We start from the raw sequence: 18,687 nt of genomic DNA, 5'->3' as shown, positions 1-18,687 counted from the left end.
AGAAGTATAAAAACACGAACAGAAGCTGGTGGCAACATCTGTGATGGATAAATGACAACCCCAAGGTTCCTGTACCAGGACACCTACCTCACACCCCAGGCTGTCTGCCTTAGAGGTTGTGTTTGCCAGTCCTGAGCCCGTGGTGCTACGGCACTTGTATTGCTGCGAAGGCCAGTTTGTAGCAGAATTAAATATACTGAGCAATAAAAAAGTGCAATAATAAAACCGAAGATAAAATTTTAAAAGAGAAATCCATCACATTTTCAACGACGGGTTTAAAGAGGACAAACTGCTCTCTGATCCAGGAGGCACCCCCCCCACAGGCACACACCACATCCCGCACCAACCCCGACCCCTTAGGGCAGAACCCCCCGGAGGGCAACCACTGCGCTTTTTTTTAACCCCCCACACCCCATTTCTCCATTAATTTCCCCCACAAACCAGGAGGGGCCGTGAGGGGCTCCCAGTGCCCGCCAGCCGCGTCCCGCCCGCCACTCTCAAGATGGCCGCCGGTCCCCCCCCCCACCACACAGCCCCCCCCCCGGTGACCTTCTCATTCCCAGCGGGCTGTGCGCGCGCCCCGCCGTTCTCCCCCAGGGTGCCCCGCGCGCCGCCCCTCCCTCAGGCGTTGCAGCAAGATGGCGGACACAATGAGGGGGAGCCGCCTCGCCGCCGCCTGAAGCGGCCCGGCCCGGCCTGGCCTGGCCTAACACAGCATAATAAAACCTCAGGGCTCTGCCTGGCCCGGCTCGGCCCGGTAAGGCTCGAACCGGCCCGTCTTTCCTCATCGTAACACCGCCGGGCCCGGCCCGGCCCGGCCTGGCCTGGCCCGGCCCGGCCCCGCCCGGCTCCCCCTGAGCGCCGCCGCCCTCAGCGCGATGAAGCTGACGGACAACGTGCTGCGGAGCTTCCGCGTGGCCAAGGTGTTCCGCGAGAATTCCGACAAGATCAACTGCTTCGACTTCAGCCCCAACGGCGAGACCGTCATCTCCAGCAGCGACGACGACTCCATCGTGCTCTACGACTGCCAGGAGGGAAAGTGAGTGACGGGGCCCGGCCCCGCCGGGGGTCCGGGGCTGTCCGCGGGCTGCTGCTGCTCCATACTTCTTCCCCTGCTGGTTTTAGTTGAGGCTGGGAAGCAGCAGGGTGGCGATACGCGATGGGAGACATTGGGTAAAGGGGTGAAGTGGGGTGAGGAGATGGGAGCGCAGCAGTCTGGTGGGTGTCTCTGCGCATTATCCATGCTAGATTGGGGCTGGTAATTAGGCTAGAGCTGGTGATTTCCCAGGTGTGATAGAGAGTTCACTAAATAGCGCTGAAGTTGAGGGGGTTAGAATCCAGTCGCGTTTCCAGGACAACGGATTGTTGCAAGGATGCAAACTGAATTCTCAGGCTTCTGCTGCTGTAAGTCTCGCGCATTAAAATAGTAGCAATCACTGTGAGCAGTGTGTGGATGCCTTGTGTTGATCAGCTTCATATGACTGTTGGGTAAGCAAACTAAAAAGTCAAGAAGGTGCGATGTGTGTTCACCATACTTTACAAAAGCTTGGCGGTATTTTCAGTAAAGCCTAGTTCCCAAGTGGCACCTGGGATTGTTGTGCATAAAGGTAGTTTTCTGTGCTCCGAATGTCTTCTGGTAATTGTATTTTTCTCTGTAAAGCACACTTGAAATGTACATCCCCAAACACTGTTCAATGTCAGTTTAATCAAGTAAGATGTTTACTTACTGATACTACTTTATGCTGATGGACTAAGATGCGTTTGTTTCTCCTTGAACAGAATTACCCGGTTTTCTTTCTTTCATGAGATGGTTGTCCTGATTTATAGGTAAAACTCCAGAAATTTGCACAGCCATTGAGATATGGTGCTGCTGTTCAGAAGATAAAAGCATGCAAGCGAGACAAACAGCAGTATGCATTAGTAGTTTATGTCTTGGAAAGTAAGCAAAAGACACTTGCATTCTGTAAGAGTTGGAGCAAATGGATCCAAATGATGTTGTTATTCCATTAAAAACTCAATGTTTGGATAATTCAAAGTTCTAAAAAAAAAAAAAAAAGAGAGAAAGAAATGGGCATGGTTTTAATGATGGTTTTCAGTAAAAGCTGTAGCAGGGAATGGTGCTGGTCCTGGAACTGAGGATTGGAAGCTAAAGCTAAAGGGAACGTAGATCCCGAGCTGTTTTTTTGATGTACCATGCAATAGCAATGAAATGTTGGGGGTGATGCAAGGCAAAGCTAAGACTAGAGATTGCATTTTCTCACTGGTACAAATACGCACTTGGCTTCTTTAAATTCTTTTACATTTTGTTTACGTGTGCTGCTTGGTTTAGAGACTTAATTTACTGGTGACTTCTTGGTGGATGGGTGAGTGGGTGAGCGTAAAATCAGACTAGGCAGCATCACATCCATGCAGAAAGTGAAAGGAAAACAAGTGTGTGTACTGTAGGGGAGAGAGTGAAAAGGACAGAGTGAAAAATAAGTGTCTGGGAGTAGCAGGTGGTAGATGTGTCAGTGTAACATGTATTTTGTAGTTAGCCAGGTACTCCCAACCCTCCTGCTCTTTCAAGCAGACCAAGGCTTAATGTGGTTGAAATATTACATCCTGCATATTCTCAATTTTATAGACTGTTTTGACAGTTGTTTTATGCTTCTGTTTAGTTTGCTTGCTCTTCAGTTGAAACTTGTTGCTGTTCCTGTTCTGATACAGTGAACTTCTACTTGACTTCATTTTCATTTTTGTAAGAGTAGGTGATGTTGTACGGATGGTTTCTGCCGTGGGTTGCATTCTAGATCCTAATTATATACAACAGTAGAAGGTTTGAGTGAAGCTAATGTAGATACTATCGATTGCTTTTCCCCTTTCAAACCTGTAAAGAATAGTTTGATGGGTTGGGAGGCATTTGGTGCTTTCATGTCCATCTAGTAATGATACATGCTTTATAGTGAGAGGGTTTGCTTTAATTAAATGGAGAAGATCAATGGCTTCCTGCTGCAGGGGGACAGGGTGGACACATTCCATCAAGGTAACTCAGGTTTCAGGTTGTGTTTCTCTAGAGGTTATAAAATTAATTTGAAAATTGCTCCCGTCCTGTCAATTGACTTCAACATTGAAGTGATTTTGAGAGGTACCTAGGGATGCAGGGCACACTTTCCCGGTGAAAAGCTGAGGCTGTGAATGATTGTTGTTGTGAGCAGTTGGTGGTTTCAGGCCTGCAGGTTTCTTTTTTATCTTAAGCGAGCATTTCAAGGCCGTGGAACTCAAGCTTCCTGTTTGCTGGGTTTGGGTACGCCGTACCCCACTTAAGCAAATGGTCTGAGAGTTAAAACTTTTTCCCATGTAGAAGTGACAACTCCTCCCACCTTGTTATGAAGAGCTCTGTTGATTGAATTAAAAATGCAGCTGTGTTTAGTTATGGTATAGGTATGCACTCACCTGGCTTGCTTTTTTTTTTGCCATTCAGTCATATGCCATAACAATATAAGAATCGTGTTGTCAGCATAAGTAAGCCCACAGAAGTGAACTTCAGTTTCTGAATGCGTTGGGACGGTTTGAACAGTGATGTGTAGCAAAGAGCTGACAGGACGAGATCATCTCCTTGAAAGACAGATTCTCTTGTCATGTCTAGTCAGAGCATAGACAAGCTTGAAAACTGTGCTGCTTCCTCATGAACATCTGATAATTCTGGACATGAGATTCCACTTGGATTTCAAAGTGTAAACAACTAAACGGTGGCTCTTTTTTAACCTGTTCTGCATCAAGAAATACTGCTGTAACAGGCTGCCTCAAAAGCATAACCAAGAGGCTTGGCTGCATCTGTGAGGGCTTAAGAGTGAATACTGGGAAGTTTCAGAATGAAATGGTGTGGGGACGTGCAGTGGTCCTTGAGACTCAACCAGGAGGCTTGTGGCTGTGAGTCTGTAACCCAGGATGAAGTAACGGTGGTTCAGCTAAGGTTCAGTTTGTATTCTGGTATCGTGTACAAATCGAGAGGTGCTGGAGCTGTTCCTACATGGCTGTGGTGTTCACTGGGTTTTCAGGGAGCCTGCTTTTGGGTGATGGTTTTACCAGCAGTAGCTGTAGTAGTGATAAAAACCCAGGTATGGATGATACTACAAACCCTGCCTGCTTCATCTTTTCTTTATAGCAAATTTGTCTGTAATCTCCTCAAGTACTTCACTTTGGCGATGTTGCTTGGTCTTTAAGTGGGCTGGATAGATTGACCTTAAACTTGGGTTATGGTCAGTGATTGTGATTTTATTTTTTTTTTAAAAACTATGAATTTAGTTTTCTTGGTTTTACTTCTAAAAAGTAAATTGGAAACAGTCTGCTGTGTGGAGTGATGTGTTTTTGCTTTTATAATTTTCCATGAAAACTTCACCTTTCCTAAAACACAAAAGTACTTTCCTTCTTTTTTTTTTTTTTTTTTTTTTTTTGGCAAGCTGGGGCTTTTTTCTATCTGTTAGTCTTTATCTCTGTGTATATTCTTTGCTTGACTTTTGGTCTTGGACTTAACATTTTGAATTTTCATGCTTTTAAAGGATTCTTCCTCTCGGTTTAAAAATGAGAAAAAAGGAGCTACATAGAGCTGTGGCATTTCTCACATTCAGAGCACACTTGTGTATGTATGGGTATTCTTTACTACGGTGTTTTAAAAAGCGTGGAGAGAGAAACTTGCTAATTCAACTACTTGGAGCTGTCACCAGCAGCAAATTGCGGGTGCAGAGTGTCCCCACGTGAGAGCAGAGCTCAGCCTCCTATAAAACAGGAGTTACCAAGGTGTTTTTAGTGCTTGCTTTGCATGGCAGTCCCCTAGTTTTTTTCTTCTGGTTAGACTGTTGTGTAGCCCAAAGACCTTGTACCTGGCGCGCTGGGTACTGACACGGAATCCCAAAGTTTGTCTCAAGAGCTGCACTCCAGTGAATCAGCGCTGCTCTGCGCGTGCTCTGTTCTCTGCCAGAGCACGCCTGCGCCTTCCCTCGTGCCAGCTCCTGTCGCCACTCTCCTTCAGGTGCTCCCCTGGGTGCTGTGCTGCTGCTGGTAGTTCTTGTTGTTTGTAGCAGGTCTTCTGATAATCTGTTTTTCTATCCTGAACAGAGCTTCTAAGCTTTCAACTTTTCATGGATAAGGGAAAGCCAGAATAGACATGAGTCTTAGTACGGTTTTTTAACTAACAAAACTGGTCAACAGCATAGCTGACATAGCTACAAAAACAGCATAGGGAAGTATGTCAGGTATAAAATTATAGGATTTCATTGTCCAAATTCAAATTTTGTATTTTAAAGTACATGATGTATGTACAATTCTAAATGTATACCATGTTTGCATCTGCAATGCTTCTGAAACAGTGATTCACAGGAAGAAACTGAGGAAGAATCTGTTGGGATTTGGTACAGGTGGTGTAGGTGGAAACCTGTCCTTGGCAAGCCTGTTTGAAGTAAAGCCCCATGGCTTCTGCTGTTTAAGAGTCAGTCTGTAAGAACTGATGTCTGTTCTAGTCCTGATAGGCCAAGTCTCTAACTCCTCCTCCTGTCTGGGTGTGTCAGTTTAGGGCTGATGGAAACAAGGGAACGGCTGAGCATTTCAGCAATACCTTGTCTGAGGGGGCAGTCTGCTGAACTCTTTGGCAGTAGCATTGGTTTAAACTGCTCTTGTTGCTCAATTCCATTCCCGTGCTGTCATCTTCTGCTTGCATTAGTAAAACATTTTATGGGCCTGGGTAATAATGAGTTACCAGTTTCTGGATTCAAAATACAATCTCTTCCGGGAGTTACTGTTTGTAATACTGCTCAGTACCTGTGATGGTTCACTGCCCAGCTCAGGAACCACTGTGCTGCCTCAGCTGAGAAAGAAAGAGGAAGGAGCACAGTGGAGAACCAGCACCACATTTCCGTGCTGCCACTTCTGAAAGATGCACTTACTAAACTGCTGCTTCTACGTTTGCTTTGCAGTTTATATTTTTTTACTGCAGTACATCACTTGCATACTGGACCTTTAAAAACACAGTTATGTCTTTTTTTCTCTAGAATGTCTCTAATTCTGTCATGTAATGTTACACTTGAGTTTTGTGCTTAATTAAGATAGGATTTGAGTACAATTCTGCAGCAGTCTGAGAGCCACTCTGTTAACAGTGCTTTTTTTTATACCACTGCTATATATTTGTTTGTGTTAATACCAAGAAGTTCTATTCTGAATGAGACACTTTGCTTTAGGTTTTGAGCTAGCATAGAGTGAAAAGACAAATTCTGAATCTAAAATATGCAGCAAATGGACTAGAGATTTGGAAGGGCAAGGTACAGTGCAGCTTGACATTAAGGGCTTCTTAAGGTAGCTGTTCCAACTCTTTATAGTAGACGTTGGGGGGGGATTTTTAAAGGAGATTAAGTGAATTTTGTGGACATCATGGGGAACTTAAGTCTAGGGATGGTCTTGGAAAGTACCAAGGTGCTTGTTTGAAAATGAAATACAAATGCTTTTCTTTGTATACAAACATCTGACTTCTTGAAACAATCCTGTAATACGGTAGTGAAAACAAACACTGTCAGTGTGAGCAGTTTCGGCTTGAGCTTTTTGTTGCAGTGAGTGCATTTCTGCTTCCTTCTGACAGACCAAAGAGAACGTTGTACAGTAAGAAGTATGGGGTGGACCTCATCAGATACACGCATGCAGCCAACACTGTCGTGTACAGCTCCAACAAAATAGATGGTAAGTGATCCACTGCAGGTCAGCATTTTTAATCTCTGCACACTTGAAATTACAAGCTTAGATAAACAGCACAAAAGAGCTGTAAAAAAAACTTAGAGCAACTTTTAAGTGATGAGCATGCTGTCTGAGATGGGATTTAATGTTCAACTCTAATGCACGCCTCACTGAAAGTCCCTCAAGCATACCGACATGAGTCATGTTGCTGCAGCATCACAGTGTTTAGGCATGGTTAGTGAGGTAAAAATCAGTTCTTGACTCTGGGGAGCTGAGAAAAATAAGAATTCAAAATTCGCTTTGCTGTTTGATACCAGCGTGGTCAGTCAGCTTGTGTGCCTAACTTTCTTCCTCCTGTGAAATGCTGAAGGAGGAGAATGAGGCCAAAAGGTGGACTTAGTGCTATAGCTCTGCCTGGTACACTGGCAAGTCAGCTGCAAAGGAAGGGGATGGTTTTTCTGTTCTTCTGCACCCGGGAGGGCAGGAAAATGAGGTAACTGCAAATCACTGGACAAGCCTGGAGGAGGGCTCTTCTGAGATGGGGCTACTGAACAGAAGCAAAGCTCACTACTTTTTTGTATAATAGGCATAGACAAAGCACCGGTTTCCATGTCATATTTTCCACAGTCACCATCCGTGATGGCTACATTCTGTAAATCAGTGACATCAAATGGCATTATAGAGCCTCGTGACAGACTCTCTGTTAATGTAAGGATTCAAGTTTAATTTGACTTTCAAATAAAAGGACATGTATAAATAGATTGTTAATCCTTCCATATGGCAACGCTTCTTCCCAAAGCTGGAACCAGCTAGGGTCAGTCAGTTCTTCAAATTCCGTCTCACTGTTGCTGTTGACATCTAACTGTTCTTCAGTGACCAAGTGTCTTAGCACAGCACTTCATAAATTGTTTCTAACATTGTATTTGTAAACTCTATTTCTGGAACAGTAGTTCTGTTTCACAGCCTGCTTACTGTTCTTTATTATGGTACTTAATTATGTAGCAGTTCTGACTTGGTTGTTATTTTAATTTACAATTAATTAATGATTAACAATGGAATCAACAGTTATTAATGCTATTTTGCATTTGAAGTTTTTGTTTATAAGCATTGGTAAGTCTTTGAGGAATCAAAACTTAGAATGTGTTGATTCTGAATTAAAACATGATAAATACTGAATTGGAACGAAATAAAAAGGTAGAATGTGCAAGTATATCTAAATGTAATAAAAACAAAAATGCATTCTGTAGGATTCCAGACACTCAGTAGTCTCTAATACAGGTAAAGTATGTGGTAGCCCTTCCTGCAGTTTTGGGAAGGATAAATAAACTGAGGAACATGTAGGACTGCTGCTGCTTGCTCCCAAGCATTTTCTGCATGTTGGAATTGCTACCAATCCATTTATTTCTGAAGACTTCCTCAGGACCTTCGAATCAAGTTCCACTTGCCTGATTCCAGGCTGAGGTAGTAGTTTGTACAGTTTGAGGGTCTATGATACCACCCGGTACAGGAGATAACTGTACAGGCCACTGCCTTGCCTGGGACAGAGCGCTGGCAACAAAATGGATCACGCGATTGCAGTTCCCAACGGCTTCTTCTTTTGCCAAGAAATCTGCATGGGTACTGTGGAAATCAGGTAATGATGGGTCTCACGGGAAGAAGTACAGATGTGCTTTAACAGCGTGCTTGAAGCAGGTTGGTTCTCATGATGGAATGTGATGCCGATCTTAGGGATTTGTGTTTTGGATAGCCACCCAAGGTCACACAGAGGCTTTCAGAACAGTGTGTCACCTGCATTATCTTTCCTGCTTGATCAGTTAGCCTTAATTTTACTGGCAAATGCTGGAGGATGCTTTGGAACTCTGATCTCAGTTTGATGTAAAATTTCAGGCAAAAATGGTAACGTCTTCAGAGATCACATTTTGCAAAATGATCCTTTCAAAAAACAAACAAACAAACAAAAAAAACACGAACATTGTAGCCCTTACGAGTGTTAAAGTGCTCCTTGCATATTGCATCCTGTTGACTCTTGTTCTCCTGAGTCAAAAGTAAAAATGTCCTTTTCCTTCAGTTTCCTTGGAGCCTCTTGTTACAGCAGCATGGAGTCTCTCAGCGCTGTATGGAGCACATGCATCATGCCAATCTTTTCTATCCAGCAGTAGCTTAAACTAGTTTCCTTTAATTAGCATTAGAAATGATTTTTATGCTGTTAGTCCTTCCTTCTGAAAGCTGCTTTCGGATGTCAGATGTTTAGCTTTTTGTTCCTCATGTTTCACTGCTCAAATGCATCTGCGTAGAAAGGTTTAAAAAAATTACTTCTGTGCTCTAATATGTCATCAGATTGCTTTCTCTTAGAAGGATTTATTTGAATCTTGGACTAAAGTCTCAACAATGTCTTCCAAAATTCTGGGCTATTCTTCGTATGTTAGTCTTCATTCAGAATAAAGTCATCAGTTGGGAAATAGTGCTGCTCTCGTTTAATTTTTGAAATGATCTTGTCCTGGTTTTCAAGTTTATATTTTCTCCTTTGTGGATAAATTCACATATTTCCTAAGCTTACTGTTCAGTTGGAGACTTACTTGATGGATAGGTATGTAGGTAAAATAGCAATATTCATCCTGTAAAGCAACAAAAATAAAAATGTTATCAACTTGAAATGTCCTGATTTTGTGAGAATGAGGGAATAAAACCTCCTGGTGCTTTAATTTGAGCAACTTTGAAATTTACATGTAACAATCACATGAAGGTTTGTCTTCAAGATGTAATAGGACTTCAGGCTGTGGGAAGTATCCTTCCTGGTGCTTGACTTCCTCTTCTGCCTTGGAAACTTGTTTGCTTGAGGTCTGACTTGAAATCAAATGACCAGACTTACTCACTGTGGCAAAACTACTGTTGCTGTGGAGAGCAAGTTTACTGTGTGACAACTTTTTGGATAAGGTTATGCTCATGGTGTACTAAAGCTTATGGTTTGTTTATGGTTTCAGATACAATCCGATACCTCTCGCTGCATGACAACAAATACATTCGGTATTTCCCGGGACATACCAAAAGGTAAGATGTGGCTTGGGGACAGTACAGTAGAAATAGAAATAATGCCTGTGATGAGCTTGAATTGTGTTGTGCTCAATTTACTCTGGTTTTTGCTTTGTAAAACTGTTCTTGGCAGTTATGGGCTTATACACAGCCGATGGGTTAAGTGTTGCTCCATTAACTCCTTTCCTCTGTCTTTGAGGCATGTTCTTCTGTGTTGCAGAGTGGTCGCCCTTTCAATGTCTCCAGTGGACGATACTTTTATTTCTGGGTCCCTTGATAAAACTATTCGCCTTTGGGATCTCCGCTCTCCAAATTGCCAGGTACAATATCAAATTCATGTGCCTACTTTGTGTGTTGTATTTTCAGTTAGAAGGATGCAAAATGGATGCATGCTTGTTAGGATACAAAACTACTACTGCTGATGTATTGTTAACGCCTTCCCAGAATGCTGGAGGAGTCCAGATCAAAAAAAAAAAAAAAAAGCACTCTTCTGAATCCTTAAATATGTCACATTGTGTAACACCAATCACTTCCACCTATGTCTCTGTGCTGGAGAGACACTGGGAAGAGCAAGAAGTAACACCCACAGCTGATGAAATGAGAAGATCTGGGTATTATCAGCTTGTTAATCAGGATGTGTCTCTCCTGGGTTGGGAAAGGTAACAGAAGGGGCATTGGGAGATGCATTTCAAACGTTCATAGTGCAGTTGTTTAAATTGTCTTGATGCAATTAAGTTTGATGAAGAAACAGCTGATATGAAGTAACGTAGCAGCAATATGGTCTACCCACTCCTCCTATCACCTTTATTGTTCATCAGATCTGTCCCTCAGCAGAGGCAGCTTCCTTAAAGCAAGGCAAAACCCTATGCATTTTTATTTATTTTGATAGAGTAGGTTTCTGTATATTTTAGTGGAAATGAGCTTGCACATAGTGAAAAAAATATCCAAGCTGGCAGCAGGTGGCAAGGAAATAAGACTGGCAATAAATCTCCACCTTTCAGTGGTGATGAACTGTTTTGTCAGTTCCCTATAGGTCATACCATAGCACTGTATGCTCATCTCACTGAGCCCACCCATAAGAGGGCTAGTTACTGATTTCAAATGTTGTAACCTTTATTTCCTTTTGCATTTACAGCTACGTTTCTCACAAAATAGTTTTAGTGGCCCTAAAAATAACTGTTTTCTAACTAGAGATTTTAATTTTGCCTATCTGTGGGAGTGTGCCTTTAATGTGAACGTGTAACTTTGCTTTGGAATGAATCTCAGTCTTGAAGTTGCAACAGATGCCTAGGTTGTAAATTTGGTGGCAGCTCTGTGATTTACACTAGTGTTTGAAGTTTTAAGAATAGTAAAACGAGGCTTGTAACTAGAAGCTGCATCCAGCAGAGGTTGGGAAATGGGTTGAGGAGGTGTTACTTGTAATATTCCATTTGCCCATCAGATGGCAGCCACAGTGGCTTGAAACATGATCGTGAAACCTCAAGGATGTCCCGATTTTGAGGGTCCTGAGCATTTTCTAGCTTACTGCCTAGCCTTCAGAGATGTCAGGGAGAAACTAACCTAAATTAGAAAAAAGAAGTAGTAAAAGCTACTGAGGAACGGTATTTCAGAAATTCAGAAACTTAAGTGTGTTGTTGACTTTAATCAACAGTGGCATAAAAACATTTGGCTAACACATAGGCCTGCCAGTCAGTATACCAAAAATCAGAATAATTTGGGTTGGAATGGTCCTTCTCATTGGAAGGACACCCCCAGGTCCTTCTCATTAGGGCTGTATATATAAATAACATATATACATAAATCATATATCTCAGGTCTTTTATAACGTCAATGAAAGAAAAATTGACATTAAAAGTAAGCCATAAAAATAGGTAAGGTCTGATAGCTTCCAGACAGTATGAGTTTTTCATTAATCTGGAATGGAAAGTTCAGTAGTGGTGTTTACAGAGCTGTTTCAGCTTGCTTCCAAAATACCTTTTTTTCCCCTCCTTCACAACCATAATTGGTAGCACATCACTATCGATTCCAGCAACGGTATTTTGTGGAACTGCCTGATATGATTGCTGATACAGCCACAACATCCCCCCTTCTCGGTATACTTTCTGAATGAATGACAGTTCTAATGAGATCTTGATTTGTTCCAAGGTAACCTTTGTCATTGCAGCAAACTGGAAACTCTGTGTGATGATATGAAATAGTCAAGTTGCTTTTGGGAAGCTGACTTTGAAACTTCATAAAACCTCAATATTCATAATTGAAATTCAGTCATTCCACCTGTAGGCTGCTGTCCTGCTCATGTCCCCCTCACAGTGCGCTCTCCAAAGGTGCTGGTAGAAATGCAAATATCAGCTCAGCAAAATAACTTGGAGTTCCTCTGTTTTGTAGGGTTTAATGCACCTTCAGGGGAAACCTGTGTGTTCTTTTGACCCAGAAGGCTTGATTTTTGCTGCTGGTGTCAATTCAGAAATGGTGAAGCTTTATGATCTCCGCTCTTTTGACAAGGTGAGCTACCCTAACTTCATTTCCTACACTTTTTAGCTTGCGAGAAGTAAAAAACTCAGTGCTTAGAGACTCGTTTGTTCCAACTCGCTATCTGGGGTGTCCCTACTTGGCACCTAGAGAGTTTTTTGGTTGGTGCATGTCTAATAGACAGAGATGTCACCAGTTCCTGAAATTTACTTTTGAACCCAATGTTAAAGTTTGTATCCACTAACTCCAACCTGTTCCAGCAGGGTTCAGGCTTTGTCATTGTTCTTTTCTTTTTTCATTTCATATAGTTTCTTTCTGAGCTAAGGTTAAAAGTGGATTCTTGTTAGCAGTAATGCATCGTATTCCTCCTTTTTTTTTCTTTGAAGGGGCCGTTTGCTACGTTTAAGATGCAGTATGACCGAACGTGTGAGTGGACAGGCCTGAAGTTCAGTAACGATGGCAAACTCATCCTTATATCAACTAATGGAGGCTTCATTCGACTGATTGATGCCTTTAAAGGAGCTGTCCTGCACACATTTGGGGTGAGCACGTTACATGTGTTACCTACTTGGAATTTGGCATTAGTTGCTGGTCTGGGATGAGATGAACACAAATGAAAAATAAGTAGGATTTTTTTGAGATCTTCTGGACTGTGTCTCAGTCTCCTGTACAGATACAAAAAGGCAGTTGTTTGCCAGCTGGCTGGTCTTCTAATTTATTTTGGTTGTTAGTCATTCTTTGAAGCTTTATTTCCCCATTAAAGGCTAGTGCTGTACCTCTTCTTTGTGCAGGTTTCTGCTTTCTCATCAGTGAGGGCAAATAAATTTAGGCACGTTATGACAAAAAGCAGTAGCCTTCCAGCCCACCTGCGTGCGGAGCTCTGCAGTATCATAGAGGGGGGTTTGCCCTTTTGGTTGTGAGCTTACTGAACACTCTACCATATATTCTCCCGTTTTGTGCCACAGGGATACAACAATAGTAAGGCTGTCACACTGGAGGCGTCATTCACACCAGACTCTCAGTTCATCATGATAGGTAAGACACTTCTTTGAAGAAATTTAAGTGCTCTTAAATTGTCTGTTTTTTTCAGGCCTCCAATTGTCTTTGTTGGGAAACAGGAAGTATTTAAATAATATAATGTAGCTATAAGCCCCTTTTAGGTTTGCAGGAATATTCTGTTTCATTAGTCACTTACTCTTTGAGAATGAAATTTACATGAGCCTGTGTATGTCTTGGCAAAACTTTATTTTGTTCTAGCTGAGAACTTCCTCACTGTGGAGAAGAAGAGATTGTTCCTACTTTCTTCAACCTGATGTTTAGTCTGTCTCTGGAGGGCACTTTATTGCATAAATTTACCTTCATACTGTGGCCTTCCAAATGAAAATTTTGGTGGAAAAAGTTCCAAAATTCTTTTCTGTTCAAGTTTTAAATACGGTTAAGTTGTAACTTGCACTCCTTAATTTTTCCTACCTGAAAGGCCACGTGTGTAAATAGAGGAGCATATGAAAATTCCATGCGTTTTATTGGGAATACTATTTAAAATAAGTGAAATGAAGCTAAATTGCAAAACTGTTAAGCACCCAGCTTCAGAATTCACCCTGAAAATAGCAATGTTTGTAAAATGACATTTTGAAGTGAGAAAACCTACCTTATTGTTGTAATTTTGGGAGTCCACATCTCCATTGAACTTCTGGTATTTGGCGTAGTGCACTGAAAGCTTCAGTGGAAAGCCTTTGATTTGATTCTGTGCCTACCTAATGAAATATTTATCTAGTTCTTTGCCTGCACTGAGAACTTGTATGAACAATGATTCTTACTCACAAAGTTTGTCCTCTCATATGTCAGTGCAAGTTGACAAGGGTCTTTCCTCCTTACTTGGTTGGTGTCAGCTCTGGTTTTCAAATGAGTGACTGTGGCTGTTAATGTCTTTGCCAGAATAGTTTTGCGCTGTGTTGGGTCTCCATGGTGCAAAGATACAAACCTTATGTTTGAATACAGATGTGTGCTGGCCTCTCCAATATATCTTGTGCATCTTGTTTTTCCACTCCTGTCTGTAGGGTCAGAGGATGGAAAGATCCACGTATGGAACGGGGAAAGCGGGATGAAAGTGGCTGTGCTGGATGGGAAACACACAGGTCCTATAACCTGTCTGCAGTTCAACCCCAAATTCATGACTTTTGCTAGTGCATGTTCAAATATGGTAAGTTCCTCCTAGTTTGATGATGTGCTGACCCTTTTGGAAAGGAATCTCCAAGTTCGGTGCCACCGGTGGGCATTACTTTGGGCTTTTGGTGACAGCCAGGCCTCTGTCATGCCTTGGCTGCACCTTACCTGGTGGGTAGGTACATGGGGCAGAACACCAGATACTGGCAAGAAAACAGGGGCATGAAGATGGGGCAGTGGATGAATGTACCAGCAGAAGTGTGAGTGTTTAGGTTGCTGGACAGCGCTGATATTTTCATTCTTCAGAAGACTGGCTTGCTCTGGAGAATGTGCAATGCAAACCAAACCAGTCTAAGAAAGGATTTAAAGCCCTGGGAGGCTGTTACTGCCTCTCCACTAGTTTTCTGCCTGAGCAGTTATGGAAGGGAGCAGTGAGCACTTCCTGACTTGTTCTGTAAGAGATTTGTATTCTGCTCTGTAAAAGATGTTCTTTCTTTCCTCTTTTACAGGCCTTTTGGTTGCCAACTATTGATGACTAATTCCTACACTGCGGCTACTGTCAGATGACTTTCCATACTGCTAACAGCAGCATATTCTTGCAAGGATAGTATTGGAATTGCCTACATCTCCTAGACTGTGCTCCCATTCCTATGTATGTTTCCGTATGTCTTACATTATTGGCTGCATTCCTTTCCAAGGACTCCTCCACTTGACCTCCTAGTGTGCTCGGGAGTACCACGCAATGCTTTCTTACCTTCCAGTCCATGCCCAGCAGGCTTCAGCTGAAGTTGGAACTGGCACAGTATTATTTTTGAGAGCAGTGGAGACTACTGTATTTACAAAATGCTTGTGGCAGTTTTTAAGCTGCAATTGTTCGTTCTTCTGTAAGTGCACAAGGCAATTGATGTTCCGAGGTGGATTGTGCAGTTACTTCCCCTAAGTGCACGTTTTTTACATCTGGGATCTCTGTTTCACTGCAGCCCACAGACGGAAAGTTACTTCTGTGCCAAATGTGAACACTGACGATTTTCAACTCAAATAGCAGATGCTGAAGCCTCTTGCAGTTGAACACATGCTGAGAGTGGGTGACTAAATTTACATCATACATCCTATCATCCTTTTTTGGTGATTTAGCGTGCAACAAACCATGCAGTTTTTTTTCCACTGCCGGAGCTTGAAGAAGCCTCCCTGCTGTTTGCTGTGCCAGCATCCTGAAGGGCGCACACAGTACTGATGAGGTCTGGTCAGTGTCCCAAGCAATAAAGGAGTCTGTCAGCAGGAAGATGGAGAAACCAAACTGAGACTGAAAGCACAGTCTGCCTGTGCATCTTCCTTATGTATCATCTTGGCTGATCTTGTAAATAATGTGGGGGGAGGGCAGTGGGAATGGGCCATATTTTTTTACTTTTAGATATTAAAGAACTTGATGTGGGCCAGTATTGTGGGGTGTCTAGGCTGTTTACCTTACCTACCTACCAATGCAATTTTCCCCTCCTGGTTTGTAAATAAGCTCCGTTAAATTAAGCCCTGACTCTGGGCTTAGACCTGTATCCCTTTGACGCCAACAGCATGCGGTTAGTTCATTATGCATTTTGTTAACAGGGTTTGCAGGTTTTCAGCCCCAAAAGAGCGATGCCTCCTTTGTTAGATGGGGTTGCTTTTAAAAGAAATCTAACACAGTCGTGGTGGCTTCTCTCTGCTGTGGCCCTGCGCCAAGGGAGATGGGAGGGACGTGCTCTCCTGCTCCAGAGGGGCTCAGTGGCAAGTGGTACAGAAATGTTGGCAAGCCAGTCTTCAGGCCTGGTTCCAGGTTCTTTCTCCTCAAATACTGCTGATTAGATGCATCCAACGGTAGGCCACGAGAGGCTCAGCAATGTGGCATTCATTATTCATTGTATTCTTACCTTTCTCAGCCTTCTTGGTTTTATATCCTGGGTCACAGCTTGGGAAGTCCATTCTTTCCCTCGCTGTCACATGTACATGACCACTCCCAAATGCAAAATGCTGGCAAGATGGCAAACAGTAATGGGCGTGTTTTCCGTGCTCTCAAGCTTCAGTCCGTACAGGAAAACAGTGCTTGAGCATTTTGCCTTAGGTCAGCTGTCTGCGTCTTCCGTATTACACCAATGTTCATCTCAGCTGTGAGGCCTTGTATATAATTCAGAACATCTCTCTCCGCAAGTAAATTGGCTTATAGAACAGCTTCTGTTTTGCTTTTCCTTGCCCTCTTTCCCTTTTTTTTTTTTTTTTTTTTTTTCAGCCCTTGTCAAGTGGAAATGTGCTATGCTAAGAGCTGGGGATTTGGAACGAGTGTTCTCCACTGTCAGTTCCTTTAAAGCAGCAGTACACACCGAGCTGCAGTGTCTGCCTGGGACAGTTGTCAGAAAGACTGCTGTGCACGAGGCAGCCTGGTAAACTTGATGTTTGAACCGATGCTGTGGTTGGTTTCTGCTAAGGCTCTGTGGCTTGCCTACCCTAATGCTCTTGCACATATTTAGAGCCATTTCCAATGGCATCACCTGTGATGTGAGTGTCCTTCCCCCAGAGTGGAGGACTGAAGGGAGCAATGGAACAGTGCTTGTGATCTCACCAAGATATTCGGCTGTTAGAGTTGCAGATGAGAGAGATTCGTGCTGCCACACCAGCATCCCTCTTCCCAGCGTGTACTGTCCCACCAGCACCTATAAATGCCCAGGGCGAAGGGAGATGGGTATCTCAGTCCTCACGGCTGACAAGGTTTCCACAGCCACCTCTTAAGCTCAGTGTTGTTGCACTTCAGGCTGCTTGGTGCTATTTTACCATTGTCAGTGTTCCTGTAAGCAGCCGTGTTTTGCCGTGGTTTGTAACATACAGCTCTTTGGGGTTTGTAGTGCATTTTAACAGTTTGACTTTCTGTAGCAAATGTTCTTTCAGGGTTTTAAAGTCTGATGCCTGAAGAAGTGAATGGATACCGTACCCCAGATGTTTTTTCCTGTTATTTTTAACAGGGAAGCATTTGGAGATCTGTTACTCTAAAAATGTTCTTTGCTGATGTGGTTTGAGTGCTTGTCTAAGAAACGTTCAGTTCTCTTCTGCTTGCAGTGTTGTAAACTGTGTGCATTGCGGCATGAAATCTTTTAAAAAGAGGACCAAAGGACCAATCTAGAAGGACATACAGATTAAGAATATCAGTAGCATTCTGGAGTGATGATAAATTCACGGGTTTATGCACAACACCGCACTATAATGCTCAGTTCAAAGTTAAAACTGAATGCTTTCCCGAGGCCTGCTGCCACCCACACAGAGGTAAAGACATCTTTATTAGTTGATGTAGCAGTGAGTGTTTTCCATTTGCCTTTAAAAGAGGGAAATGTGCCAAGGAGTATCAAGTAACTTCAGTATTGACCATTTCTAGACTAGGTGAATAAAGGTTTTGGCTTCCAGCTTCTACATGCTTCACTAAAAGTACCAGGACTGTGCTTCCCGTGCTCTTCCTGGCACCCAGCTAATGAGAAACATACCTCATTAACAACAGCACTCCTGAATGCAGCGGTGTCCACACTTCTGTAAAACCAAGCAGGAAACAGCATTCTGTGCCCTACCACCCAAATTTGAGATCTTTAAGAGGAACCCTCTGTTTTTGGGGATGTAATAAAAATGAGGGGGAAGCGAGACTCAACAGCCCACCCCTGAACGAGTGATGTTGGCTGAGCTCATCTGCGTGGGCTGTAGGAGACTGTTAGTCTTTCTGACTTCTTGAGGCTCACACATCCTTGGTTAATGTCCCAGCTACTGCTCTGGAGGACATGGAAGCACTTGAGTGAACAAATTTGGAAGCAGCAGTGTGTCTTTCCCAGTGCTGCTTCTGACTATATTTGCACTTTAAGAGTCTCCTGTTGAGAAGAAGCTGGTCTCTTTGGTTACGAGCTGGTATTGTAAATTTTACTGCTAGGTGGTATCTGCAGATGAGTGTAAATACATGAAGTCAAATTATTCTTTGTCACAAAATATTACATATGTGGAAAATTCAATATTGTGGCTGTTACCAATAAATATTTTGTAGACAGATTGTTGAGTGCTGTAAATTCTGCCTTTGTCTGGTGTGATATGACTTGCTGGTTTCATAGAGGGGAGTGGGAGAAATCTATTTTAAAAGTCTCATTTAGTTTGGAAAGTCAGAAGTTGTGCAGTGCAAACTGAGGCTCTAAAGCTATTCCTACGTAACCTTAAGAGGATTTTCTTCACGAGAAATATATTGGGATAGGGAAGCGGTCTTGTTGAGGTAATGTTCTAGGTAGAGGAGTGTTCACAGGAGACTGATCTGGATATGAGCAGAGCCCTTTCTCAGTA

General features: G+C 42.9%; 1 protein-coding gene across 1 annotated transcript; it reads left to right on the top strand.

Annotated features, from left to right (window-relative positions):
• The first annotated feature begins 605 nt into the window (after positions 1-605).
• WDR82 (WD repeat domain 82) lies at positions 606-18,405 on the top strand. The gene is made up of 9 exons (XM_068694872.1): positions 606-1,039; positions 6,605-6,702; positions 9,678-9,744; positions 9,947-10,046; positions 12,112-12,228; positions 12,582-12,737; positions 13,161-13,230; positions 14,253-14,395; positions 14,868-18,405. Exons 1-9 carry the CDS (start codon positions 879-881, stop codon positions 14,895-14,897), a joined length of 942 nt encoding a protein of 313 aa, XP_068550973.1. The 5' UTR covers positions 606-878; the 3' UTR covers positions 14,898-18,405.
• Positions 18,406-18,687: the final 282 nt, after the last annotated feature.

This window comes from Anas acuta, chromosome 11 (genome assembly GCF_963932015.1).
Source record: "Anas acuta chromosome 11, bAnaAcu1.1, whole genome shotgun sequence".
Classification (NCBI taxonomy): Eukaryota; Metazoa; Chordata; class Aves; order Anseriformes; family Anatidae; genus Anas; species Anas acuta.
Note: the sequence above shows the minus strand (reverse complement) of the source record. Positions and strands in the feature narration are given on the sequence as shown.